The sequence below is a fragment of the Mastigoproctus giganteus genome, chromosome 8 (genome assembly GCF_048544385.1).
Source record: "Mastigoproctus giganteus isolate SK-2022 chromosome 8, ASM4854438v1, whole genome shotgun sequence".
Classification (NCBI taxonomy): Eukaryota; Metazoa; Arthropoda; class Arachnida; order Uropygi; family Thelyphonidae; genus Mastigoproctus; species Mastigoproctus giganteus.
The window spans coordinates 68,598,451-68,623,819 of record NC_143582.1 but is presented as its reverse complement, the minus strand read 5'-3'; the positions used below and the strand labels follow the sequence as shown (position 1 = coordinate 68,623,819).

The 25,369-nt window shown below is 36.3% G+C and overlaps 1 protein-coding gene across 1 annotated transcript in view; it reads left to right on the top strand.

The window, feature by feature from the left end:
* Window positions 1–25,369, top strand: part of LOC150081599 (neutral ceramidase B-like) — a 178,738-nt gene that overhangs the window by 109,301 nt on the left and 44,068 nt on the right. Inside the window, exons 10-13 of the mRNA XM_090380565.1 lie at window positions 8,644–8,725; window positions 10,581–10,693; window positions 18,212–18,306; window positions 24,067–24,106. Of these exons, the coding sequence (XP_090236691.1) occupies window positions 8,644–8,725; window positions 10,581–10,693; window positions 18,212–18,306; window positions 24,067–24,106 (330 nt within the window). The remainder of the gene's footprint in view (window positions 1–8,643; window positions 8,726–10,580; window positions 10,694–18,211; window positions 18,307–24,066; window positions 24,107–25,369) is intronic.

Genomic DNA, 25,369 nt, shown 5'->3' with positions numbered 1-25,369 from the left:
TGAAAGCCCCATGACCCGTAAGGAGGTAGGTCGTGTAAAGTCCGGGTTGCAGCCAGGTTGGAAGAATGGGGTATACTCTGTCTACGTCCGGGATGAACTTTTTGGTGATATTCCCTTTTGTTGTGTTTGTCCAGCGGTCTTGCCAGGTTTCTTTTAGGTATTTCTGCAGCCTGTTCTTTTCAGCCTTGTGGGTTGCATTGTTATCCACTGTGTAGTCTTGGTGGGTGCAAGGCATTCCTTTGGTTATATAATAGGCTATTCCAGTACATATGATGTCCAGATCAAGGGGAAGGGCTCCGGCCAAGACCTGTAGGGCAACAGTGCTAGTGGTGCTACAGGCTCTGGTAATGGTTAAAATTAAAGCCGCAATCGACTTGTTGGCCACCCCTGTTCTAGATCATTCTGTGAAAGTGACCGTACTCGAAATAAAGACTATGATAAATTCTATCAAACAGAAGTTGAAGTGACTGTTTTTAAGGAAGTTGATGGTCTGATGACAACAATGAACATGAGGCACGTTCCCGAAGAATGGACACTATTTATAGATGCTTCTAAAGTTAGCCTTAAGGCTGTGTCCTTATACAATGGAAATACTGTATGTTGCTTTCAATACCTCTTGCGTATGCCGTCCACAAAAAGCATACGCAAACACGGAGAATATCCTCTTAGGTGTACACTATCAGAAGTATGATTAGCAGATATGTGGTGATTTATAGGTAATCGGCATTTTATTAGGACTACAAAAGTGAGTGAGATAGTCGTGCCAATGATATGCACTACGAGAAGAGTTGGTCTCAAATAAAATCATTAACGCCCGGAATGAAGAATGTAATATTTTAACCTCTGGTAGATCCAAATAAGTTTTGCTTCCACGCCATCAGAGTACTACATGTTTATTCCAAATCATGTGCGAAACATGAATTTCATCGTTGTATTCAAAATGAGGTCTTCCCAATTCTAAAAACTAAGTCTATAACGTCTGTGTGGATAATAACAGGAACGTACCACACCACTGCAACACGTTACAGCTGAAATGTGAACTCAGTAAAATTGTTCAAACAATTTTACCTTTCTTTTATACTAATTTTGCAATGTTTAATTGAAGTTGGTTTACACAAACTGTGCAAATCTCGCCATGTTTGAAATCGGGGACCTTTACAGTCAGGATTTTGACTATAGGTGACCTCTAGTTAGACAGATTTTTCAATCGATTACAGGAAAAAGCGTCAGCAGTAACAATTCTCCACGTTGCCTACCTAATATTTCAGATAATGTAATAACTAGTCTCCATAAAATTCACTCAAATGCAGTGGCGGATTACCCATTAAGGCAATGAGGCACGTGCCTAGGGGCCCCAGGATTTGGGGGGGGGGGTGTCCCAAGCCAAGACATTTTCCTATAGTGTTCTAAAATAGATTAATGTTTTCAGTAAACATCATAAAAATCTTTATTAATTTAAGCGAAAATTTAAGCAAAAAATTCAAAAGTACAAAATTTCATTTATTTGCCACCTAACTTTTATTTATTTTTTATTATTATTATTTTTTGGGGGGCCCCCAAATATAATCTGCCTAGGAGCCCCAACTATCCTTAATCCGCCACTGCTCAAATGTATGCAAGATCTCTAAACACATGGAACAGGACTCTCTTCAACAAGACCGACATGGCTTTTTCTTACTTACGTACAACTGTTCAAGCGACCATATCAGAAGTTCCCGAACTTTTATACCTTGAGCCTCCTAAATTTTTCATAAATTTCATGCCCCTCCCCCAAGTTCAGAACAAGTGCAACTAAACAGATTTGACTTAAAATTTAGCTATGAATATATACTTCAATAGATTTAATCTCAAAGAAATAAAATATGAATAGCAGAAATAAATAAAAAACGCTTGTTGCCTGGATTAGTGGGGTGGCTTGGCCATATTTCATTAACAAAGTCATCATGAAAACAACAAGCGTTCCCTCCCTCCAAAAAATAGTAGGTGTGCCTTGGGGGGGCCATACTCTGGGAAACTCCGGACTATGTGCTTCCAGTGTTACTATGCCAACTATCTAAAAGTAATTGTTTACTTATTTATAACGGCACAGAACCCCATGCAAATTTTTAAAATGTCCTTTTAGTTGGATTAATTTTAGTCATTAGGCGTATAAAGGTATAATCCATATAACATATAAAATAATATGTGTATGCAGTGGCGGGATTCAGCCGGTTCGTACCGGTTCGGCAGAACCGATACCTAATTTTTTGTTGAGTTTGGCGAACCGGTTGTTAAAATGGCACTTGATCAGGGTTCTCTCTAAGGTGGGCGCCTGGTATTCTATGCCATTTATTAATTCAGCAAGAAATTTTCGTTTAGTATCGATAAAATTAAGAAAATGTATGTTCTGACTGATGTTTATCAATGGTATAAGCATAGTGCTTTATAAAAGTTTATGCTATGACCACACGTGGACAGAACCAGTAAAAATATTCAAATATATTGGCACATATCTGCTCCTGCTCTATAATATATTAAAATAAAACATTTTTAAATTTTTTTGCAGTAGCCCTTAAAAGGATGAAAAGGCAACAGAGTTTGACATATTTTTTTCAATAAGAAACCAAAATCAGAATTTGTTGCATTAGAATTGGCCTTGGATTCAGTTACATCACCAACAATTTTCGTTGAACTAGTTGAATTGGAAAAACAAGATGCAGAGACAATATGTTCTTCAGTTATGGGAAGTTTAAATAATGTTGGGGTTACTAAGAACTACCTAGAAAAAAATTTAATACGATTTTGCTCCGATGGTGCCAGCGTTATGCTTGGGAGAAAATCTGGAGTGAGCACTAGGATTGCAAAAGAGTTTCCAAACATAATAATATGGCACTGTTTAAATCATCGCCTCCATCTTGTTTTAGATGATTCAATAAAGGAAACAAAGCAAATAAATCATTTAAAAATATTTATTGATAAGATATATACTATTTTTCATCAATCCAATAAGAACCAAATTGAACTTTCCAAAATATCCGAAAAACTTGGAATTGAAATTATAAAGATTGGTAGAGTTTTGGGACCAAATTGGCTGCCTGTAGTTTAAGGTCAACCCTAGCTGTGTGGCGCACTTATCCAGCGCTACATCACTATTTTTATTCAAATAAAAGGTACTTAGGTATGGCTGCCCGGTCTTGAAAATATATATTTTATAACTGATTTGGCATTGATGATTGATATTTTAAACGAAATTTCTCTTCTTTCAAATGCACTGCAAGCAAGAAATATAGACATAATAAAGGCTGAAAAACTCGTGATAAGATCTATTAAAGCATTTCAAATGCTTGGAAAGGAAAAGGGTCCATACGAAAAAAAAGTTGATGAATTAATTACTTCAGAAACCTTCAAAAATATAAAATTTGTAGAAAATTATCGATTTGTCTGGGGCTTCCTCGAGAAAGACTTTAAAAAACATCGTAACGAATTTGAAGAAAAAAAGACTAATGGATTGTGAACATTTAAAAGCAAGTTGTAGCCAATTTCAAGATAGGAATAAATTACAATTTCTCAATTTTTTGGAGCCAGATTACTGGAATATTGAAGAAGTACTAGTTCCATGGAAAGCAGCTGCAGAACAATTGCTCGTATTTAATGACATTTTTAATTACCAAATTGATATTAATGATTATTGAGATTTCTTGGAAAACGTTTTAAAAAATTCCCAGAATTATGCAATTCCTGAAAGTGTTCAAAGAGCTAAAAATATTGTCAGAACAATTGCTGTAAGTTCAGCAGAAGCGGAAAGGGGTTTTTCAAAGATGAACATATGTTCAGAGAAGAGAAGTCGCCTAACTGTTTCTAATATATCAAACACAATGACTATTAATCTAATCGGCCTACCTCTAAAGGAATGGGATCCTACTCCCACAGTGGTTAAGGATAAATCACTCAGCCGATGATGCTCGGATAAAAGCGAAGAAAATTGCAAGCGAGGACGCCAATCAAGAAGCAATATGGAAATATCTTAAATAACAGTTTTAGTTTTTTGTCAGGTATTATTTAATATTTTTTCATTAATATTTTAAAACTCTTTCTTATAACATAATCTAGTTTTGTGGACCTCTTATTGTTCTTATTTAAGTATTAACTGCATGAAATAATAAACTACCTTTCGGTATATAGTTTTTTTATACTTAGAACGGTCATTAGGGCAGCGAACCGGTTGTTAAATTATTTGAATCCCATCACTGTGTGTATGTGATTTGTAAAGATATTTTGTAAATAGTTAAACGTTATTGCATTGAATTTATGGACTAAAGTCACTGCTAAAGCGATTAAACCTCACGACCATAATGAATATGCAGTTGTAATATACTGTATATAATAGTGTAAGTATATAGTTGAGTAAGTATATACTCTGTGTTTTGAATTAATGGAGCACACATGAAAAACTTATATACATATAGAAAAAGTTCTCCATGGAGAACTGTTCTCATGAAAACTAGTATTTCAGATCCTCTTGAACAAAGTAAGTTTTTCCTCCTTTTTTGTTATTTTATTCCCCGGTTATTCTTATTGTATTATATATTTTTTATTCTTATTTTGATATTACTCACTCTTAATCTGGTTCTCTGTTGGGTCAGCAGCGAGCTAAATACCAGTAATAATGATAAATTTATTTGGCGTAACCTTCATAATCAAAATTCAGAAATCTACGTATATACTACTATTATTATCATTGCCTGTTCACTACAGAATGAGCGGACCTGTTTCTAATAAATTATATATATATATATATATATATATATATATATAATCATATAAATTAGAATAAAGTTATATAATGAAATAAAATAATGCCAGCAGTACGGCAAGACAAGAGCGAAAAAACAAAATTAAACTTAAATTCAAATTAAACAGGAAGGGAAGAGAAATGTAACAAGAGTAAAAATATTGCAGCGAAAACTCTAAATTAATTTAGAAAATTTAAATATACAAATAATCATTCTTTGAAATTTAAAAGCCAATTAAATGAAATTTAGCGGTGCCCCCTCTGATGGGCACCAGGTCCAAATTTATGTGAAATATCACCAAACAGAGATTTAAACTGCTACAACAAAACCAAACAAAACAAAAATAGACTGACCATTATGCCCCATCTCAACAGAGGACCACAAGGCCAATAATGGTCAGGGAATCGCTGCATTTCGAACGCTAAACAAATCACCGCAAAGGAGAAACGATCGCAAGATCAGTCCGCCACACCGATCCCCAGATCGAATCGCCAATGCAGGGAATTGAACAGCGGTGGTCCTGATGCAGCGAAAATCAAAGATAGAACAGACATTAGCACTCCAGTGCAAAGCCACACTACTGACAAAAGCATATTTAACCCGTTTATATAAATGAATAATGAACTATAGATGGCAGTACAGGCGCAGCGTTAGCAATTCGCCCAATACTATCATATGACATAATTAGATTTAAATAATGTTAAAAAAGGAATATTACATAAGAAAAATAAAAAAATAAAAAATAATAAAAAAATAAAAAAGGAGGGTACAGCACACATCAGGGGCAGCAAAACGCATAATCCTCTACATGATGCTTGAAATATAATCATATAAATTAGAATAAAGTTATATAATGAAATAAAATAATGCCAGCAGTACGGCAAGACAAGAGCGAAAAAACAAAATTAAACTTAAATTCAAATTAAACAGGAAGGGAAGAGAAATGTAACAAGAGTAAAAATATTGCAGCGAAAACTCTAAATTAATTTAGAAAATTTAAATATACAAATAATCATTCTTTGAAATTTAAAAGCCAATTAAATGAAATTTAGCGGTGCCCCCTCTGATGGGCACCAGGTCCAAATTTATGTGAAATATCACCAAACAGAGATTTAAACTGCTACAACAAAACCAAACAAAACAAAAATAGACTGACCATTATGCCCCATCTCAACAGAGGACCACAAGGCCAATAATGGTCAGGGAATCGCTGCATTTCGAACGCTAAACAAATCACCGCAAAGGAGAAACGATCGCAAGATCAGTCCGCCACACCGATCCCCAGATCGAATCGCCAATGCAGGGAATTGAACAGCGGTGGTCCTGATGCAGCGAAAATCAAAGATAGAACAGACATTAGCACTCCAGTGCAAAGCCACACTACTGACAAAAGCATATTTAACCCGTTTATATAAATGAATAATGAACTATAGATGGCAGTACAGGCGCAGCGTTAGCAATTCGCCCAGTACTATCATATGACATAATTAGATTTAAATAATGTTAAAAAAGGAATATTACATAAGAAAAATAAAAAAATAAAAAAAATAAAAAATATAAACGGGTTAAATATGCTTTTGTCAGTAGTGTGGCTTTGCACTGGAGTGCTAATGTCTGTTCTATCTTTGATTTTCGCTGCATCAGGACCACCGCTGTTCAATTCCCTGCATTGGCGATTCGATCTGGGGATCGGTGTGGCGGACTGATCTTGCGATCGTTTCTCCTTTGCGGTGATTTGTTTAGCGTTCGAAATGCAGCGATTCCCTGACCATTATTGGCCTTGTGGTCCTCTGTTGAGATGGGGCATAATGGTCAGTCTATTTTTGTTTTGTTTGGTTTTGTTGTAGCAGTTTAAATCTCTGTTTGGTGATATTTCACATAAATTTGGACCTGGTGCCCATCAGAGGGGGCACCGCTAAATTTCATTTAATTGGCTTTTAAATTTCAAAGAATGATTATTTGTATATTTAAATTTTCTAAATTAATTTAGAGTTTTCGCTGCAATATTTTTACTCTTGTTACATTTCTCTTCCCTTCCTGTTTAATTTGAATTTAAGTTTAATTTTGTTTTTTCGCTCTTGTCTTGCCGTACTGCTGGCATTATTTTATTTCATTATATAACTTTATTCTAATTTATATGATTATATTTCAAGCATCATGTAGAGGATTATGCGTTTTGCTGCCCCTGATGTGTGCTGTACCCTCCTTTTTTATTTTTTATTTTTTTTTTTTTTTTTATTTTTCTTATGTAATATTCCTTTTTTAACATTATTTAAATCTAATTATGTCATATGATAGTATTGGGCGAATTGCTAACGCTGCGCCTGTACTGCCATCTATAGTTCATTATTCATTTATATAAACGGGTTAAATATGCTTTTGTCAGTAGTGTGGCTTTGCACTGGAGTGCTAATGTCTGTTCTATCTTTGATTTTCGCTGCATCAGGACCACCGCTGTTCAATTCCCTGCATTGGCGATTCGATCTGGGGATCGGTGTGGCGGACTGATCTTGCGATCGTTTCTCCTTTGCGGTGATTTGTTTAGCGTTCGAAATGCAGCGATTCCCTGACCATTATTGGCCTTGTGGTCCTCTGTTGAGATGGGGCATAATGGTCAGTCTATTTTTGTTTTGTTTGGTTTTGTTGTAGCAGTTTAAATCTCTGTTTGGTGATATTTCACATAAATTTGGACCTGGTGCCCATCAGAGGGGGCACCGCTAAATTTCATTTAATTGGCTTTTAAATTTCAAAGAATGATTATTTGTATATTTAAATTTTCTAAATTAATTTAGAGTTTTCGCTGCAATATTTTTACTCTTGTTACATTTCTCTTCCCTTCCTGTTTAATTTGAATTTAAGTTTAATTTTGTTTTTTCGCTCTTGTCTTGCCGTACTGCTGGCATTATTTTATTTCATTATATAACTTTATTCTAATTTATATGATTATATTTCAAGCATCATGTAGAGGATTATGCGTTTTGCTGCCCCTGATGTGTGCTGTACCCTCCTTTTTTATTTTTTATTTTTTTTTTATTTTTTTATTTTTCTTATGTAATATTCCTTTTTTAACATTATTTAAATCTAATTATATATATATATATATATATATATATATATATATATATATATTAATAAATTATCCTTTCCTCTCAATTTTAGTGGTTGGCCCTTGAAAAAAAAAACACCAAAATTGAGCGGTATACACAGTGTCGTAACTAGAAAAAGGGAGCCCCAATGCAAAGTTTAGTGTGGCCACCCCTGAAAATAATGAGTAATACTATATATAATGAGTAATACTATATACTCAATAATAATGACCTGCAATAAATGGGCCCCTACCCCAATACGTGGGGTCTTTTGACTTTTACCCCCACACTCACAAATCCTTAAAAATTGCCGTGGAAGCAGCAGCTATGCTAATGCCATTTCACCTCTATTCAATGCAGATTTGCTTGTGCTGTGCAGCTAGCTAACAATAAACATTCTTCGTGTGAAAAAAAATTATTGTTTGTAGACGTAGTAAATTTTATCATAAACATAACTAAAAAAAAAAAAAAAAAACTTACATTTTTACTCAATTAAATTTTTTTCTGTTTCGGACAGGACGGTAGTGGGCCACACTGCACCGCATTGGCATAGTTACGCTACTGGGTATACAACAATATAATATGAGTGTATACAATTTACTTTATTTTTTTTTGTGTGTGTGTACTCCGTAAATTCAAACACAAAATATACTTAACTATATACTTGCCTTATTTTATATATCTATACCATAAAGTATAATTCCAAAAATCACGTCACAGCTCAAGGCTGGCTATATTAACGGAATGATTTAGATTTTCTTTTTCTTTTTTCTCTCTCTTTACAGGTGAAGACCTGTAAACCTGCTATGGGCTACAGCTTCGCAGCAGGCACAACTGATGGACCAGGAGACTTTGACTTCAAACAAGGTGAAAATGTTTACTCAGAATCTGCCTTAGTTCAATAGTAATTAAATAGTAATTAAAAACATAACTATATGCATGCCGTACCACATCAGTTGTTGTAGGTTTTAGGCGCATCATCAACTTAGGCCACATTGAGCCGTATATAATCTGTCTGTAAATTGCGTGTGTTCTGTAGCCTATTTGCTCTTTGCTGGACGAAAAACCAACAGTTTTTTCGTAGCATGGTTTTATTCTGGGGAAAAAACCATGCTACTCTCGCCGGATACCGACTAACTGAGCCACGTTGTGAAAATGTCCATAAAAATTCCTCGCGTCATTCACAGGATTCGAACTCAAGTCTTTTCCAACCCGGTGTGGAGCATGGAAAAGACCAGAGTTCGAATCCCGTTACTGACTTATTTTTCAGGTTCAGGTGGAAGGCTGTCATTCCAAGGGCGAAGAGGATGTTCTGTTCGGCTACCAACTGCCCTCCAATCAAGGGTTATGATTACATCATAAACATTTGATGTATCTGGCTGCAGATCAGTACTTAGGCTCGTCTCATTACCATTATTCCTTCGTTCACTTTTGTCATTATCAACGTGGCTGTTTATCAGGCCCTGATCAAGGATGACGAAAAGGCCCATCATCACCATCTCTATCACTCTGAGATATAATAATATTACTTGAGGTTTTTTTTTTCTCGATTTCCCATTCCTCATCACTGTCAGATGCCAATAATGTCTCCAGCCCTCATCCACAAATGTTTTTCACTTTTGTGTTTCAGTTTTTTCACGTGTTTCAGCAACGTGATATTCTATAAAATTCCTTCCTGGTTCAGTCTGAGCGAAACAGAAATTTATTGACTATAATATATAAGGTTACCTAAGATAGGGCAGTGAAAATCTTGGATAACAACTCCATTTTGAATTCGTCACCTGATGTCGAATTGTCAAAACAGCCACTCAGAAATTGCAACATTTCGATGATTTAGGCCAGCACCGTTACTTCTTAATATCTCAAAATATCCAGGTTTAAAAATAGTTTTGTTATTCAAAGAGGCTAATAGCCGCACATCTTACAAAGTAAAAAAACTTGCAAATTCAAAAACTTACTTTAACTTTCAAAGGATATATGCACTGAAAGGTAAACTGTAAGCTAATGGACATGCTGTAATCTGCTGTCAGGTGAAATTAATCCACTACCTAACGGTAATTGTTCAATCGATCTCTTTCCCATCTTGGATAACTCTTTCCTGCTCATCCATGTTAGATTTTCTGCAGCCCAATAATGAAAAATATGCTGTTCACATTTCTATTAATGCCAAAAGAACCTTAATCCGCTAGATAAGGAAGAATGCCTCGCCAACAACCATTAGTGTACATATCAAAAAATACCGTAGCTTAAAGAAATCATCACGGCAATCTTAATACGAAGACATGCTGTATAGATTTATACATGTGTATACATAGGCTTCTTACCGTTACATATTTCCCGATTACTTGCCCACAGATCCGCTACACCACCGGCAATAAGTTTCATCCAATCTGCTTGTCAGTTTCGCAGTATATCATCCTTTATTTTCAAGCAAAATAATGACCCGACCATTACCAATAATAGAATTACGCCGAATTTTCTAATATCATGCTGAAAATACAGGTTCTTTTTTCTTACATGCACACCAATGCACAGCTAACAGAACATTACAATGACTGACAGACTGCATTTTTTCTGTTGTGGTTGTCAATTTAACAACTGGTGAATCCATATGCTATATCTCTTATTGAATGGTGTATGTCTTTCACCTTCAGTTTGTGTTACTGAAACAAACTGAAAAAGTTTCTATAACTTCGATTAATAAGATTATTTTATTAAACAGGATCAAACTCGACAAGTCGCTTCTGGAACTTCATACGAAATGTTATCCGGCGTCCGTCACCAGAAATGGTCAACTGCCAAGCTCCTAAACCGATTCTCTTACCAACGGGAGAGGCAAGTATAATAACTTAATATGAGTGTTCCACAAACTTTAAAGTCATCTAGAGTTTCACAATCAATAGAGAACATAAATTTAAAACATGTAAGATACCTTTAAATTAGAGATTTAATCTTATACTCTCTCTTCGGTTGACTTGATTGAAAGAAACTATTTTAAGAATATGCTCTATTTAAGATAAGACTCCCGATGAATACCAAAATAGGTAGAGGAAATTCTAAGAGTCTTAACACAAATCTTAAAAGAACACAGATATAGAAATATCTTACTGAAAAAGGCTGTATCACAGTTATACAGTTAAAATGTATGATATGATAAAACTGTAATACCTAGACATTCACAGTTAGAGCACGAAATAATTTTTAAATGCATTAAGAGGAAAATTGATAGGAAAGGGATATAACTTACTCGTGTCGTTACCAGGCTAGAACATCATATAGGAGAGCGTGGGACCACTACCTCTATGGCAGTTTAGTCGGCACGATACATTGCCGTCTGCCAAGAGTTCTTGGTTCGATTCCCATCAAAGACTAGAGGATTTTCTAAAGTCCTTTTCAACAGAGGCTGCAGTTAGCCGATTTCAGGGGGAGGGAAAAGAATGGTTTCTGGTGAGTTATTCAGCCTACACAAGCAAATCGGACAGTGAACACTTTTACAGGCAAACAGCTGTACATATCACGCGGATATGAGCGACAGCTCTGGCACGTAGAAACAACCACTTGAATTTTTTTTTTATATTTTTGTTCTTTTATAAGCTATAGAAAAGACGAATTGAAGAGCAGAAGCGCGACCGGCGAGATCGTTTTTTTTTCCTGCACTCTAGTTTTGGACACTTCTCTACAATTGTATATTAACTAGAAGAAGCGACTTGTCCCTGAGAAACAATCAATGCATTTAATATTATATTTAACATTCTAGATAGAGTATCCATTAAATATATGATAAAACACTTATGTTAATTTTAGCAAAGACTTCTTAGTATCGAATTTCGTCGTTAAATTTTTAGCTATAGCTTATATTTTTAACCCTTAATCCGTATGATTAAGGTTTGGAATTCAAGTAACTCCTTATTTGAATTCCAAACCTTAACCATACGGATTAAGAGGTGAGTACCGTCAAACATAAGCTATAGCTAAAAATTTAATAATATATGATAAAAAAAATCAAAAAAATCCTGGCGTCTCTTCAAGTTTCAACAATTAGAATTGCACGAATAAAGGACAATATGGTGTGGTGTCCTCTGTTTCTAACATAAAGTACGTGCCATGGTAAATTAAAATTAATAATTTTCCTTTAAACTGGCCTATAAGTTAGTGCAATTGCATCAGTTTAATTCGTAGCCATCTACCAAAGTAGTTAAGTTGGCATCGTTTTAATTATATCTCATATTGTGAATACCGCAGCCATCGTTGTCCGCAATCCGGATCTAGTCATCACTAGAATTGATTCCCTATGCTGCCCACATCTGGCTGGGGCAACTGTTGAGGGCAACTTTGGCTGTATCACATTTCTCACGGCGTATTTCCAATTTGGCACCAAGATACAGCCACACATTGCTCGTCTTGAACAAGCCCTTGACCTCCTTGGAAATGCAGATGTTATCATAGCTACTGACTCAAATTCTCAATCAACCCAATGGCATAATGCCACCACTGCTGCCAGAGGAGACCTACTAGAGGAATTCATCGCCTCTCGTGGACTATAGCCAACCTACCTGGACAGCAAACTACGTACAGCTCGGGAAATGGGGAGAGTAATCTGGATATCACACTATTAATCCCCTCTCTTGTCAACAGACTAAGGCATTGGCAAGTGCACGACACTGCTACCACCAGTGATCATCGGCTAATAACATATAGCATTGAAAACAGTACCTCTTCTCGTTTGATGTATGTTCACTATACCATCAGATTCTCCACTAGAACTGCCAAATGGAATATCTTTGAGAACATTATCCGAGATGCTCTTCACCACCATTCAGCTGAGCGCTTTCGAACCATGAATAGCTACCAGAAAACTAATTTCCTGCAAGACTTACTCCATAAAGTATCACGTGCCTCGATGAAAAAAAATGTACCCGACATCTAAAATCAGTTCCCTGGTGGTCAGAAGAATTAACAGATCTCCGCTCCTCTCTCCAGCGTGCAAGGAAAGAGTTACAGAGAAAAAGAAGAACACACCCACCGCAAACAATAGCACAGTACAAGGAAAGATACAATGCAATCCGGAGAGAATACACGAACAAAATTTATCATGCCAAACAAAGTTCCTGACGTGCCCTGGTGGAGACGGAAGGCAATAAAAACCCTTGGGGTTTGGTTCACAAGCTCATAAGGAGCAAAGCTGGGTCCACAGATATCATAAATCCTATCCGTTCTGAGGGTTCCTCGGAGACGCTTTCCTGGGAAGAGACAATGAACAAGATTCTAGACGGAATAATCTACCAAGACAGTCCTGATAACGACACTGAAGTACACAGAAACATCATCACTGAGAATCAGGGCTGCTTGCCCTCGGCCACAGAAGAGGAGGTTGCATTAGCCATAAATAAAATCAAAAATGGAAAAGCTCCCGGACTGGAAATCATCGAGGGGGGTGTCCATCAAGCACCTTTGGTCTGTTGCACCCGATGTTCTAGTTCAACACGTGTCTTAATGAAGGCTCCTTTCCTACAAGTTGGAAACACGCCAACCTCAGGCTTTTACCCAAGGATCCAAATCGTCCCACTGGTGCAGCCAAAGCATACCGTCCAATTGCTCTATTGCCAATTTTAGGAAAAGTATTTAAGAGGTTACTTCTCATCCGTCTTCAGTCTGTCTATGAGACTAAAGGACTCGCCTCTACACTCCAGTTTGGCTTCAAGCAGGGGTGCTCAACTACTGATGCACTACTGAAAACCACTCAGAGAGATAATTCTGATGCCCGTTAAAATTGTTTTTGTACAGTTCGTAACATACGGCGCTGTCGTATGGTTCCATCGTTTGTCCATCATCAGCACTAGGAACGTTATTCTGCAGATACAACGGTTGATGTTATTAAAAATGACTCGGGCTTGTAGAACGACCTCAACAGCAGCACTATAAGTATTAACAGGTTGTATCCCCCTTGACCTCCAAGTGGCCTTCACATGGCATCAGAAATAACAAAGAAACTGAATTCCTGAGGATAAAAACTATTGTCGATGCAGATCCGAAAAAGAACTCCGGCGTACTTGGCAGGAACTTGTTTCCCTCTGGCAAATCCGTTGGGATGATTCCACCAAAGGCAGTACTACCAAGCTATTTCTAACTAGTGTCTCCTAACTCTGTACAGTATTTATTGGTTTTGCCTTTGGCATATCTTTGCCTTGGGTGAGTTCTGTTTGTCTCTTTGTGTTTTGTATATATGTTTCTACATTTCTTCTGGTTGACTATTTCTGTTAATTTCTTGGTTGACTAATTTTTCAGCCAAGATTTTAATTACTTATTTTGTAAATATTGTATATTTTACTCTCTGCTTATGCAGTGTAATTTGTTAATATGTTTACTGCTATGTTTCATATCGGTGACATAAGTATTTATTATTTATCTTAATTTATTCTTTTAAGTGGCTATCTAATAGCCACTTGTACATTACCTATGTTCTTTCCTTGAGACTTTTCTTTTTCCCCTTGTCCGTGCAAGTTGGGCTGTTCCATCTTTCTTTCAAATGCACAAGCCTTCAGGCTTCAAAATTTTACCTCTTCAAGCTCTCTCGCTTGTTAGAGTTTCCAACTAGTGTTTTCCTCTTTCCTGTTTCTTCTTTTTCCTGAGAGAGTGTTTTGCTCTCATTTCTTCTTCTACTTTCTTTTCTCCTACTTTATCCTCCCTATTCATTATTTACTATAACCGGGATTGCACTTGTTGGAATCCCACTAAGTGTAATTTAGATAGTTCCTGGAGCGCCTCCACGTGGCTAGGGACGGGAGTCGGGACGCAGGTAGCTTGCTCCCTGCCTCCCGGCTGCTAAGACTCCAGGGCCGGCAAACAACAACCATCACAACACACATATATACTTACTTACACACACACACAAACACACACACACTTACCGGCTATAAATAACCTACAGATGCTACAGCGGTATATAGGGGTAACCGTGGAGGTCGCAATCAATACAAAAATACCTTGTCCCCTACCTCAAACAAAGACTTGGCTGGTTCTTCCCTAATTTACACGCTACCTTTCTTCTGACAGGACATGGGTCATTCAAAAAGCGACTTCAGGACTTTGGGCTTGTAAACGATGCCCATTGTGTTTGTGGAGAACTGGAGGACTGGCACCACGTAATGCACTCGTGTAACATCTAACTGGACCTACGCAATCAACTGTTATTGGATATAAATTTAAGCACACTCAGTCCGGAAAGCAACCTGTTAAAATCAAAAGAAGCGTTTTTAGCTTTTAGCAGGTATGCCTCAGCAGTCTTCAAAAGACGTTGGTATCATCTCCCCACGTCTGATCCCGCAACATCACCGGCCACTATCAGAACTGAATGAACATCCAACTGGACATCTTCCGCGTTGGAATGACGGCACTGAACTGATATAAATCAAACTCATACACTTCCCGTTGCACCTACCCAACTTTGCAGAACGCCCTTGTTCTGCAAGCTGTCTTCCTTTCCCTGGCCTTCGGTGGGCACCCAGACCAAGGGTGATTCCTACTTCTCCCTTCCCACCTCTTCTTTCGGCTGGAGGATGCCTTCTTTCCTCCTCTTGTCTACTTTGACTCCACCACTTCTACTATCTTCCCCACTCTCTCCCTTTTTTTTTCTTTTCTTTTCTTTTTTTTTTTTTTTTGTCTCCGTCCAGAAAGCTCAGGCGACCCTGGCATAGATCAGCCAGAGTATTAAGGCAACCTGGCTCACCTCCCAGTGGTGGTGGCGGGCAACATAGGGTTCCACTAGGGGCCCTGCGGCCAAGTAGCCAGAGACAACAACAGAACAATGTTTAGTCTCTAGAGCAAAGTTTCCGGCATCCCCCTCTCCCCATACTTCTCCTTTAACCCATGCACGGTACTAAGTACTATAGGTTTTGATACCTTTCGTGCGTGGGGTTTTCATAAAAAAAAAAAAAAAAAACCAGACACTACACTTTTTTCTGGCTTATGTAGTAGTACTGCATTCCATCACAGATGTGGGAAACCACAGGTGGCGATTAACCCTAAATACTATGCCACTATTGTGAATACCTTCACAACGAGTGCCATGGTATTGCACTTCCTCGAATAAGTAACGCTTCACCAGTGAAGAAGTCTAATGTTACTTATTCTAGGAGGATACCACCACCCAGACGGCACCATTTCGAGGATCTAATAGGTACGTGGGCAGGTACCCTGGTTGTTGAAATAGTGACAACCCAGTTATGAAGTATAACTCCACAATATGAGAAATGCCTGATGGTATGCAGTAGTATAGACTATGTATTTTAGTACGGACCATAAAGTATTTTAGTACAAGATTTTGAAATGGCGAGACTTGAAGTCATTCTACTACGTAGCCTCATGCTACGCGGTAGAACGAGTTGCCATAGTATTGCAGTACCTCGAATAAGTAACGCTTCACCAGTGGAGAAGATTCACAATATAAGATATCATTAAAACGATGCCAACTTAACTACTTTGGTAGATGGCTACGAATTAAACTGATGCAATTGCACTAACCTATACGTTAGTCATTCTACCACGTAGCATGAAGCACTTGCCTTAAAATACTTTATAATATAATTCTCCTTATTAATTTTACTTTGCCATGGCATGTACAGAGGACACTACACTGTCGGTTTTTCGTGCAATTCTGGTGGTTAACACTTGACGAGACGCCAGGACTATGCGATATGCTACAAAAATACTTATCTATGTGTATATTTCTACCTCGTGTTTAAAATATATTATTTCTTATCTTTTATTATTATGCTTTTCACTTTTTTCAATTAGTAGCTATACTACCTCCTCTCATCTTTTCATTCTGTCTACCCTATTTTTCTTTTTAACAACTTTTATCAATGTGTGCGCGCGCGTGCGCACACACACACACACACTTCCATGTAGCTTATTGATTAAATGAGAATAAATTAGAATGTTCCTTCTCATTTTATTTGTAATTTTTTTCGAAAAATATTCCTGTATAAAAATAAAATTCAGGAGGTCACACAAGGCTAGAGTCACGCGCTGTTCATATGTGCTTTCTCATGTGGTTATAAACCATTTACCACTACTAAAATATACCACGTAGCTGGTAAACTTGATTTATAATAATATCCGAGATAACATCACCAAACAGCTCACCCCAAAAGTGAAAATGTTTACAGGAGACTAATACTGTATAACACACCTGATTTCTGGAGCACCTGAAATCAGGTGTGTTATACAGTATCACGTCCCCCAAAAATATGAGGCTCACATATTTACTGATATCCACGCATATAGGAAACGTGTCACTAAGCTATTAAGAATCAGACAAACTATGAAATTCATCTGTTTATGATTCTTCATGATCAGTCATATTATATACTTGATTATTAAAAATTAAACATTTTCATTAACAAGCATTCCCGCTCGTAAAGTTTTCAATTTTGAGCGAGCCACTGTTAACACACCAAGTTGAAATACCTTTCTCCTTAACAAGACCAATGGTTCCAAACAGTTATGACAAGTTTTACATCCCTCTGACGATCACCATTTCTTTTACTGTTCTTAATGGCATCCTGATACATATTGGTTTATGTATTTTCATAATATTCTGCACGTTAAATAACTTATAATTAAAACCAAGTTATTAATCATGATTTTGAAATGGCGAGATCTGAAAAGTATATATTTACTATATACGTATACTTCATCAGAAAAATTAAATAAATGAAACACCCATGGCTCTGAAGGCCATGTTGTTGGATTCTCAAGATCAACTTGCTGGGCCCTTAGTTTACAAAGCCTGGCCGTCCCTTTTAAAGGGAAACTATTCCCTTGAACTGAAACGATCCTACTGTTCTATATATATATATTATTACACTGCATATTCTATAGGACAACAGCGTTATAACACCGACATGGAAAAAATTTGAAATATATCGTAATTAAAAAAAGTTACCATGTGTAATTGAATAAAAATATTTATTCAATTACATATTGTATGTTAAAGACTACATAAGAGTGTTACCCCGATTTTTATGAACAGAGAAAATTTTTTCTTTTTTTTTCTGAAAATAACGAAAGGTGAAATACTGTACGAGTTGAATAAAGAAAGATTCCACCTAGTGCACTATTTAAGTAACTGAAGAACAAATTCACATTTAAAAAAAAAATAAACTGTTTACTTTCTTTCTTCCACTAAGAATACAAATGCAGAATTCTTACTTAATAAAGAAGGCATTACACAACAAACTTTTTATTTCTCACTCCTATGATATATGCAATTCAGTTTGAAACTTCGAAATAAAATCTTATTTCGAAGTTTCAAAATAAGATGTTATTTAATTTGTTTTATTCGTTTTTCAGATGTCATTCCCGTATCCTTGGCAACCAGACATAGTTCCAACACAAGTTCTAAAGATTGGCCAGTTGCTAATACTTGCTGTGCCAGGTGAATTCACGTAAGCATCAATAATGAATTTCACATAAATGCTCCAAAGAGCTGTAAATATGAAATAAATATAATACCAGTATATTTATTTCATATTTACAGCTCTTTGGAAATATGAAATAAATATAATACCAGTACAACTATCAATACATTTACAGAGATTTTTTCCAAGTTCAATTTTTTTTTCATTATTATGACCTCTTACTGCTTGCTACTTCAATATAATTAGATACGAGATTCCGTCAGCTGCTATTAGATACGAGATTCCATCAGCTGCTATTGGTCTGATCTCTTTCAAATGTGATAATTTATCTTGTAATCCCATTTCAATGATAATGAAGCATTCAACTTCCAGTATAGAGTATATGCTACTAGCATCCTCCACTTTAAAAACTTAATTCGCATGTGAATGCTGGATCGAATTTAAGTGCTGTCCGTGATCTTGCCCACAGATAAAAAATGCAACTCATGTTGGAATTGAAACAGAACATGCACTTATCAATTCTTTCGTTATTCACAGGGGGGACCTCACCCCCAATGGAAATTTTTTAAAAATCATGGCGCTAAATGCGTCAAATTTTCAAATTTGGTGGTCTTTACAAAGCGTTAAACAATTAGTTTTGAATGATTTTTTTTTTGCGATCTCAGCTGGTGAAAAAATTACTTTATCGTTTCGGCCGATTGTTACTTTTGTAGCTCGCCCTGCACTCCCTCTTTGTTGTAGTCTGCTTGATAGTCACTTTTTCCTTTACTTGATACTTCACTAATATCACACAACTCAAACAGTACGCGTTCGCATCGCATTCCCAGTGATGCTTTTAAATAATGGCGTCATAAGTGCTAATTTGTCATCTAAAATTACAAAAGTATAATAAATTGGACAAATCTAATTAATAAAACTAATTTAACAGGTATTATTTATATTTTTTTAAAGATTACAAAATCAAGCTGTGCATCTAGCTTAACTCTCCGCCAACGCATCAACGGCATTAGTAATAATCTATATTTTTTTAATGATTTTTTTCCCTTCTTTTTAACTTCAACGCCGTTTCGTCAAAAAAAAGCCAATTATATATAGGCCTGTATGTACAAAAAAAGAAAGAAAATGTGAAATATATTGCATATATTTAGAATAAAACAATAGGTACTCTTAATTTTGTGCCTAATGATGCCAAAATCTTAAATATGCTTTGTGTGAAAGTTTATATAAAATATATATATTTAAAAATAACTTAAGGCATAATATGTTATGAGAAAGAGTTTAATATCTATATAATATCGGTGTAGAAACACCATAGATAACTCTTAAGAAACTACGATGGTAGTGTGGGTTGTGAAGGAAGAGCACAATATGAGATAGAGCAAATGATGCCCCCCACACTACCATAGTAGTTTCTTAAGAGTTATCTATGGTGTATCTACACCGATATTATATAGATATAAAATATATATATATATACACACACATACACGGTTTATTAATTTTGTTTTAAACTTAATAAACCGTATTATATGCACTAATTCAACAAATTAAACCTAGTTGTTTAGATCCAATAATATCCTTGACCCCTTCCTCTGTGGGCAGATATACGTGAGACAAAGTTTTTGACTATTTAAAAACAATCCCCGAAAGGCACAGTCTCTGTCAAAGACTTAATATCTGCACATGGAGTCTGTGACTAATTATGACATGCTCGATCAGTCAGTTTGTGCGGATTATGAAAGGAAGAACTAGGCTTTTTGTCCGAGTCGTTTCAGTATGATCCGTGCGTGTTTACACGTCGCAATCGAAACAATGAGAAAACACCAAATTTTAATAATCTGCCCAAAAAAAAAAAAAAAAACTTTTGGCTCGTATGTTTGCTCGTTGTTCAGAGACAATAAACTTTAGACTTGCAACAGCTGTGTAATACTGAATGCAACATTATGTGATTGACTGCTACAAATGGATATGGCTACACGACGTATATAATGTTCATATAGCATCAATTAAACCTGTCAGTTTCAAATTACTTGAATTCGAGTACCACACTTTTTTGACATCTCACACATTATGGAAATAGTGATCACTAATGTATCAAGTCTTGCAATAGTTATCCACCGGTGAAGGCACAATAATTTCTTAAAAGGCGACCAAGATAAAGGCACGCTTTACAAAAAAAAAATACAACTAAAGAACACAGCTTGCTCATACCAGAAGATGCAGAGAATCACAGCCATTTGTTTCACAATATGAGATCGATATAGTATTAGTAGTGGCAAATCACGAAAGAAAGCAACTCTAAAGCATTGGCAAAAAAAATAATAATAAATAAATAAATAAATAAAATAAACTTTACATATAGGAATCCAACAATACTCCAACTGCTGACTGAAGGGCAAACTTCGGCATAACTATCCTACAATAATCCTTCCTCAATTAGAATTTATGGTCCATCACGAGTGTAGTCCCGAAAAGAAGAGTAATCAGCACTGAGCTTACACAACCCATATAAAACCTTAAACACTTCAAGCAAATGATCTCGCAGGTGCCTAAAGCGCTGCAATTTGCAGAACTGGAACCTTTCTTGGTGAGACCACCTTTTGTTCCCCTCACCAATCTCGTTGCCCTTCTCAGCACCCATTCCAACAGATCTACAACCTTCCTCAAATGAGGCCTCCAGACTTGTATACAGTACTTCAGATGTAACCTAACCATTGCTTTTACAATGGGATAATCATCTCCTTATCCCAGGCATCAAAGTTCCTGAATATCATTGACAAAACACCATGAGCTGTCCTAGCAGCCCATCTGCACTACTCAGGGAACTTCGTGTCTGACTATATAATTATACAATTACCTGACTATATAACTATACAATTACCCGACTATACAGGTCTTTTTCATTTTTCACTAAACTAAGAGTTGTACCACAGGTCAGTTCACTACACTAAAAGTAGTGAATCACACGGCTCAGATCACTATGCTAAGGGTAGTAGTCGATACATTAATTTGAGGTTACTGCTACCCATATGCAGTACCTTGCATTTGTCAATGTTAAACTTCAACTGCCATTTCTCAGCCCATCGACCTAATTTTCCTAGATCTTGTTTCAGTAGCTCACCCTGATGACTGTCATTAACCAACTTGCCAACCTTTATATTCGCAAACTTAGACATTAAACTTAATATGCCTTCATCAATATCATTAATAAATAGAGAAAACAACAATGGGCCTAACGCTGAACACGGGAGAACTTCACTAATAACATTTTTCCATTTAGAGCAGTGTCCATTAAAACCATTCTATCTTCTCCCACCCATCTCTTTATCTCTGCAACTTTCCCTTAATTCCACACTGCTCCAATTTGTACAGCAGTCTTATGTTCAACAGTATCAAAATCTTTCCTGATATCCAAGTATATGATATCAAAATTAATTTTTGCATCCAGTTCCTCCGTTACTGCATTACAGAATCCAATCAGATTGTGCAGGCATTACCCTTAACAAATCCATGCCGTTACTGTAGTATAATTGCATTTCTGTCTAGATGGCCCTGCATTACTTGAATCAGTGACTCCAATATTTTCCCTGAAACAGAAGTTAAGCTTCTGTCAAGTCTGTAATTGCTAATCACCTTTTGATCCTCCTTTGTTGAAGTGGGGATATAATCTCATATCCCCAGTCCACAGGAAACCACCTGAATCCAAAGATGCTCTCATGATTATTGCTAAGGGTTTGATTACCTGGGTGCTTTTTTTTTTTTTTTGTTTGATTTCAATAATTTCTCTTCCACTTTCCTACAAAATCAGTCAAAGTCCTTTTAAATTTGATAAACGAATGCCATCTCCTTCCCTACAGAATTCCTCCAGAGTGAATGTAGATGCAAAAATACCTATTCATTTTGTGGTTAAAACTCAAAGGTGGTTAAAACACAGACATCAAGTAGTCCAATGTGATTCAGCTCCTTTCTACTGCTAATATATGTAAAGAAGTTTTTGCCAGAGACTTCTCAATCTGCCTCAGCTATCCGAACCTCCTTTGCGACTTGTTTACAGACAAGTAATTGTGGAGGCTACTAGGCTTTCTATACCAACTAAGAAATCCTGTTCATCTGGCGTCCATTTAAGCCTAGTCTTAAACAGCGTTTCTTAGTTGGTATGAAAAGCCTAGTAAATTCTACGATTATCTGAATGGTTCTCATTTAGAATTTGCTGTTGGTAACATCAGTTTCTCCCACTGCATAGAAGTTAAATACTGCCTGAAACCACTAGTCACCCTTACGAAAGCAAAAGCCCTTCCCTTTTACCTAGACAGGTTATGTGTTTAAGTAAATCCCACACCAGTACACTGTGGTAACTGCCACCCAGTGGACCTTTCACCTGCAGATTCTTGATGTAAGAAGAATCGCTGCTGATAATCAGATCGAGAATATTACTTTCTCTTGCTGTCTCTCTAACATGCTGCCGTATTCCGAAAAGAGTCATCCAATAAATCCACAAAAGTCTTGCTAGTGTGCGAGTGACCAATCACCAGTTTCAGTAAATATCTGGAAAGTTAAATTACAAATTATAAGATAGTCTTATTTATTGGCCTATTCTATTTCTCTGTGTAGTTGTTTGTTATGCTCATTACAGTTACTAGGTCTATAACTAACTCCTACACGCATTTTCGTTTTCCCAGTGCTTATGTCACACTAAACTGATATAATTTGCTGTTTTGGCCAAGCAAAAAATGATATTTTGCACGAAATGTGAGTCTCGGAGTTGGGAGTGCGACAGTGTGACAAGTGCGGCATGAAAACAACTCACTACAACGACGAGCGCACATACGATATCTCCATTTATCTCGATTTCGCAGCCTCTGCAAACTGATTTGGCCAAATCAAACGTTGACCAGGCACTGAATAGATCCCCGCATGTGTATTCATGATTTTACGTCAAAGTACTGTGAACTTCGGCTGCTATTTCAAAATTTCCGAAACGTTTTTAACTATTAGGCAGCTGTTTTGCACAAATCTCGCGTTTGTCATACTTGTATTGCCATGTATTTTGATCTTTTTTTGTTCGTTAAATTTTATGCTTTTTTTTTTTTTTTTAATGTATGTACTGTATGTTTGACGATGCCCACTAAAAGATATCTGCTCCACTGAGGTAAAAGGTTATTAAAGGATCCCGAAACATATGAATTAATGCACTCATATTAAAAGTTTTAACATCTCGTTACTTGATTATGCATTTTCCAGAACAATTCTACGTTTCATGTATGCCGTATTTATATCATTACCAAAGGCATTTTGCTTCACATTCGCTGAAGAATTCTTGTCTCTGTACTAACCTCGTTTACAACTGTGTTTGGCACATTCAATATTTTGCTCAATTTGTTTTCTGTATCAGTTTCAATTTTATTTTATATTACCGGACAGTTAGGGAAAAAAGTCTCAATTGTGAACAGCGCGAGGAGAAAACCGATTTTTCTACAAGATGCATCAACTCATATTGCGAAGAAAGCCACCAATAGTTGCCTCGGTTCTGTATTCTAAAATTATAATAATCACAAAAGAACTACATACATCCCAAATGGATCATTTCAGTAAGGGGTAGTTCAAACACTAAAATCTTGTAAGCGGAAATATTACTGCGTATGCAGTAAGATTTCTGTCCTCTTATTTTTTTTTCATATATAATTCAGTATTAAAATCCCGAAGAATATCATATGTTAGTGTGGCAATTTCGAAGATTACCACTGCAAAAACTTACTTTCGTTTTGTATTTACTCTTTCATTTTGTAGCACAATGTCTGGAAGAAGGCTGAAGGAAGCAGTTAAAACGGTAAGTTCTTTAATTTGTGATTTTAAGATGACCTGCTACAAAAACAGGTAGTTCTAAAGTTCGAATCAATAAGGTTGGCGTTAGTTGGATAATTTTTTTAAAATTAAATTAACTTCAAAGCGTAGCGGTATAGCCTAATACATATAACGGAAACTTGGTGGGGTCGTAGAATTATTGCTGTTAAACTGGTGTACAATAAGAACATTCGAATTATAATTATTAGCGTAAACTTCATAGTATAACCAGTGCACACTATTATTACTGCATTAGATATATTTGTTTAGTGTAGTATTTTTAATTATATTGAATTTGAAAGAAAATCATGAGTCACAGCAGCAAAGCAAAGGACTTAAGCTAGTGGGAGTGCCTTGGCTCTGGGAAGAACTGAGGGGGGGGGGGGCAGTTATCCTCCGAATCACGGAATTAGGAGATGTACGGCGTGTTTGATGTTTGAAGAGCTATCGGGAACGGCACATGATATTGCCAATGTTTTTGTATGTGCTCGATGTAAGGAATGCGAAAGAAGCTACTAGGCTTTTCATACCAACAAATAAATACTGTTCAAGGATTAGGCCTTAAATGAATGTTCAGATGAACTACTGAGACACATGGCACAGAAAAAAAGTGCATTGGATGCATATAAATTATCAGGTGATACAGAAGCCTATGGTACACAAATTAGTCTGTAATCAAGTCACAAAAGAGGTTAGGGAAGCTAAGGCAGATTATGAAAAGTCTCTGGCAAAGAATGCAAAAAAAAAAAAAAATGTATATATAGCAAAGACTTCTATGCTTATATTAACAGTAGAAGGAAGGGGTTGGATCACACTGAGCCACAAAGTTTATGGGTTAACTGCTGAAAGAATGGTACTGGGGATTTCAAGAACTGCTGGGGATCATCATGAAACAATCAAATACATGGGCTCTGTTAGAGCAACTAAGAGTGAACAGGTACATGTATACTTCATTTACACAAATGCTAGGAGTATAGTAAATAAATTTGATGAATTTGAAAAAAAAATAAAATAAATAAAAAAGAAAGAAAAAAAGAAAAGAAAAAAGTGGATCCAGTTGACATGGGTGGTAGTGCAACGTTGAGTGAGTTTGGTGTGACAGAAGCACTAGAAGAGCAAAAATGAGAGTAGGTATGTATTATAGGCCTAATGACACTGATGAGTACAGCCAACAGCTGTTCAGAGAAATAGAGTGGGCCAGTAAATTAGTGTCATAATGGGGGATTTTAACTTTTAAGATATTGACTGG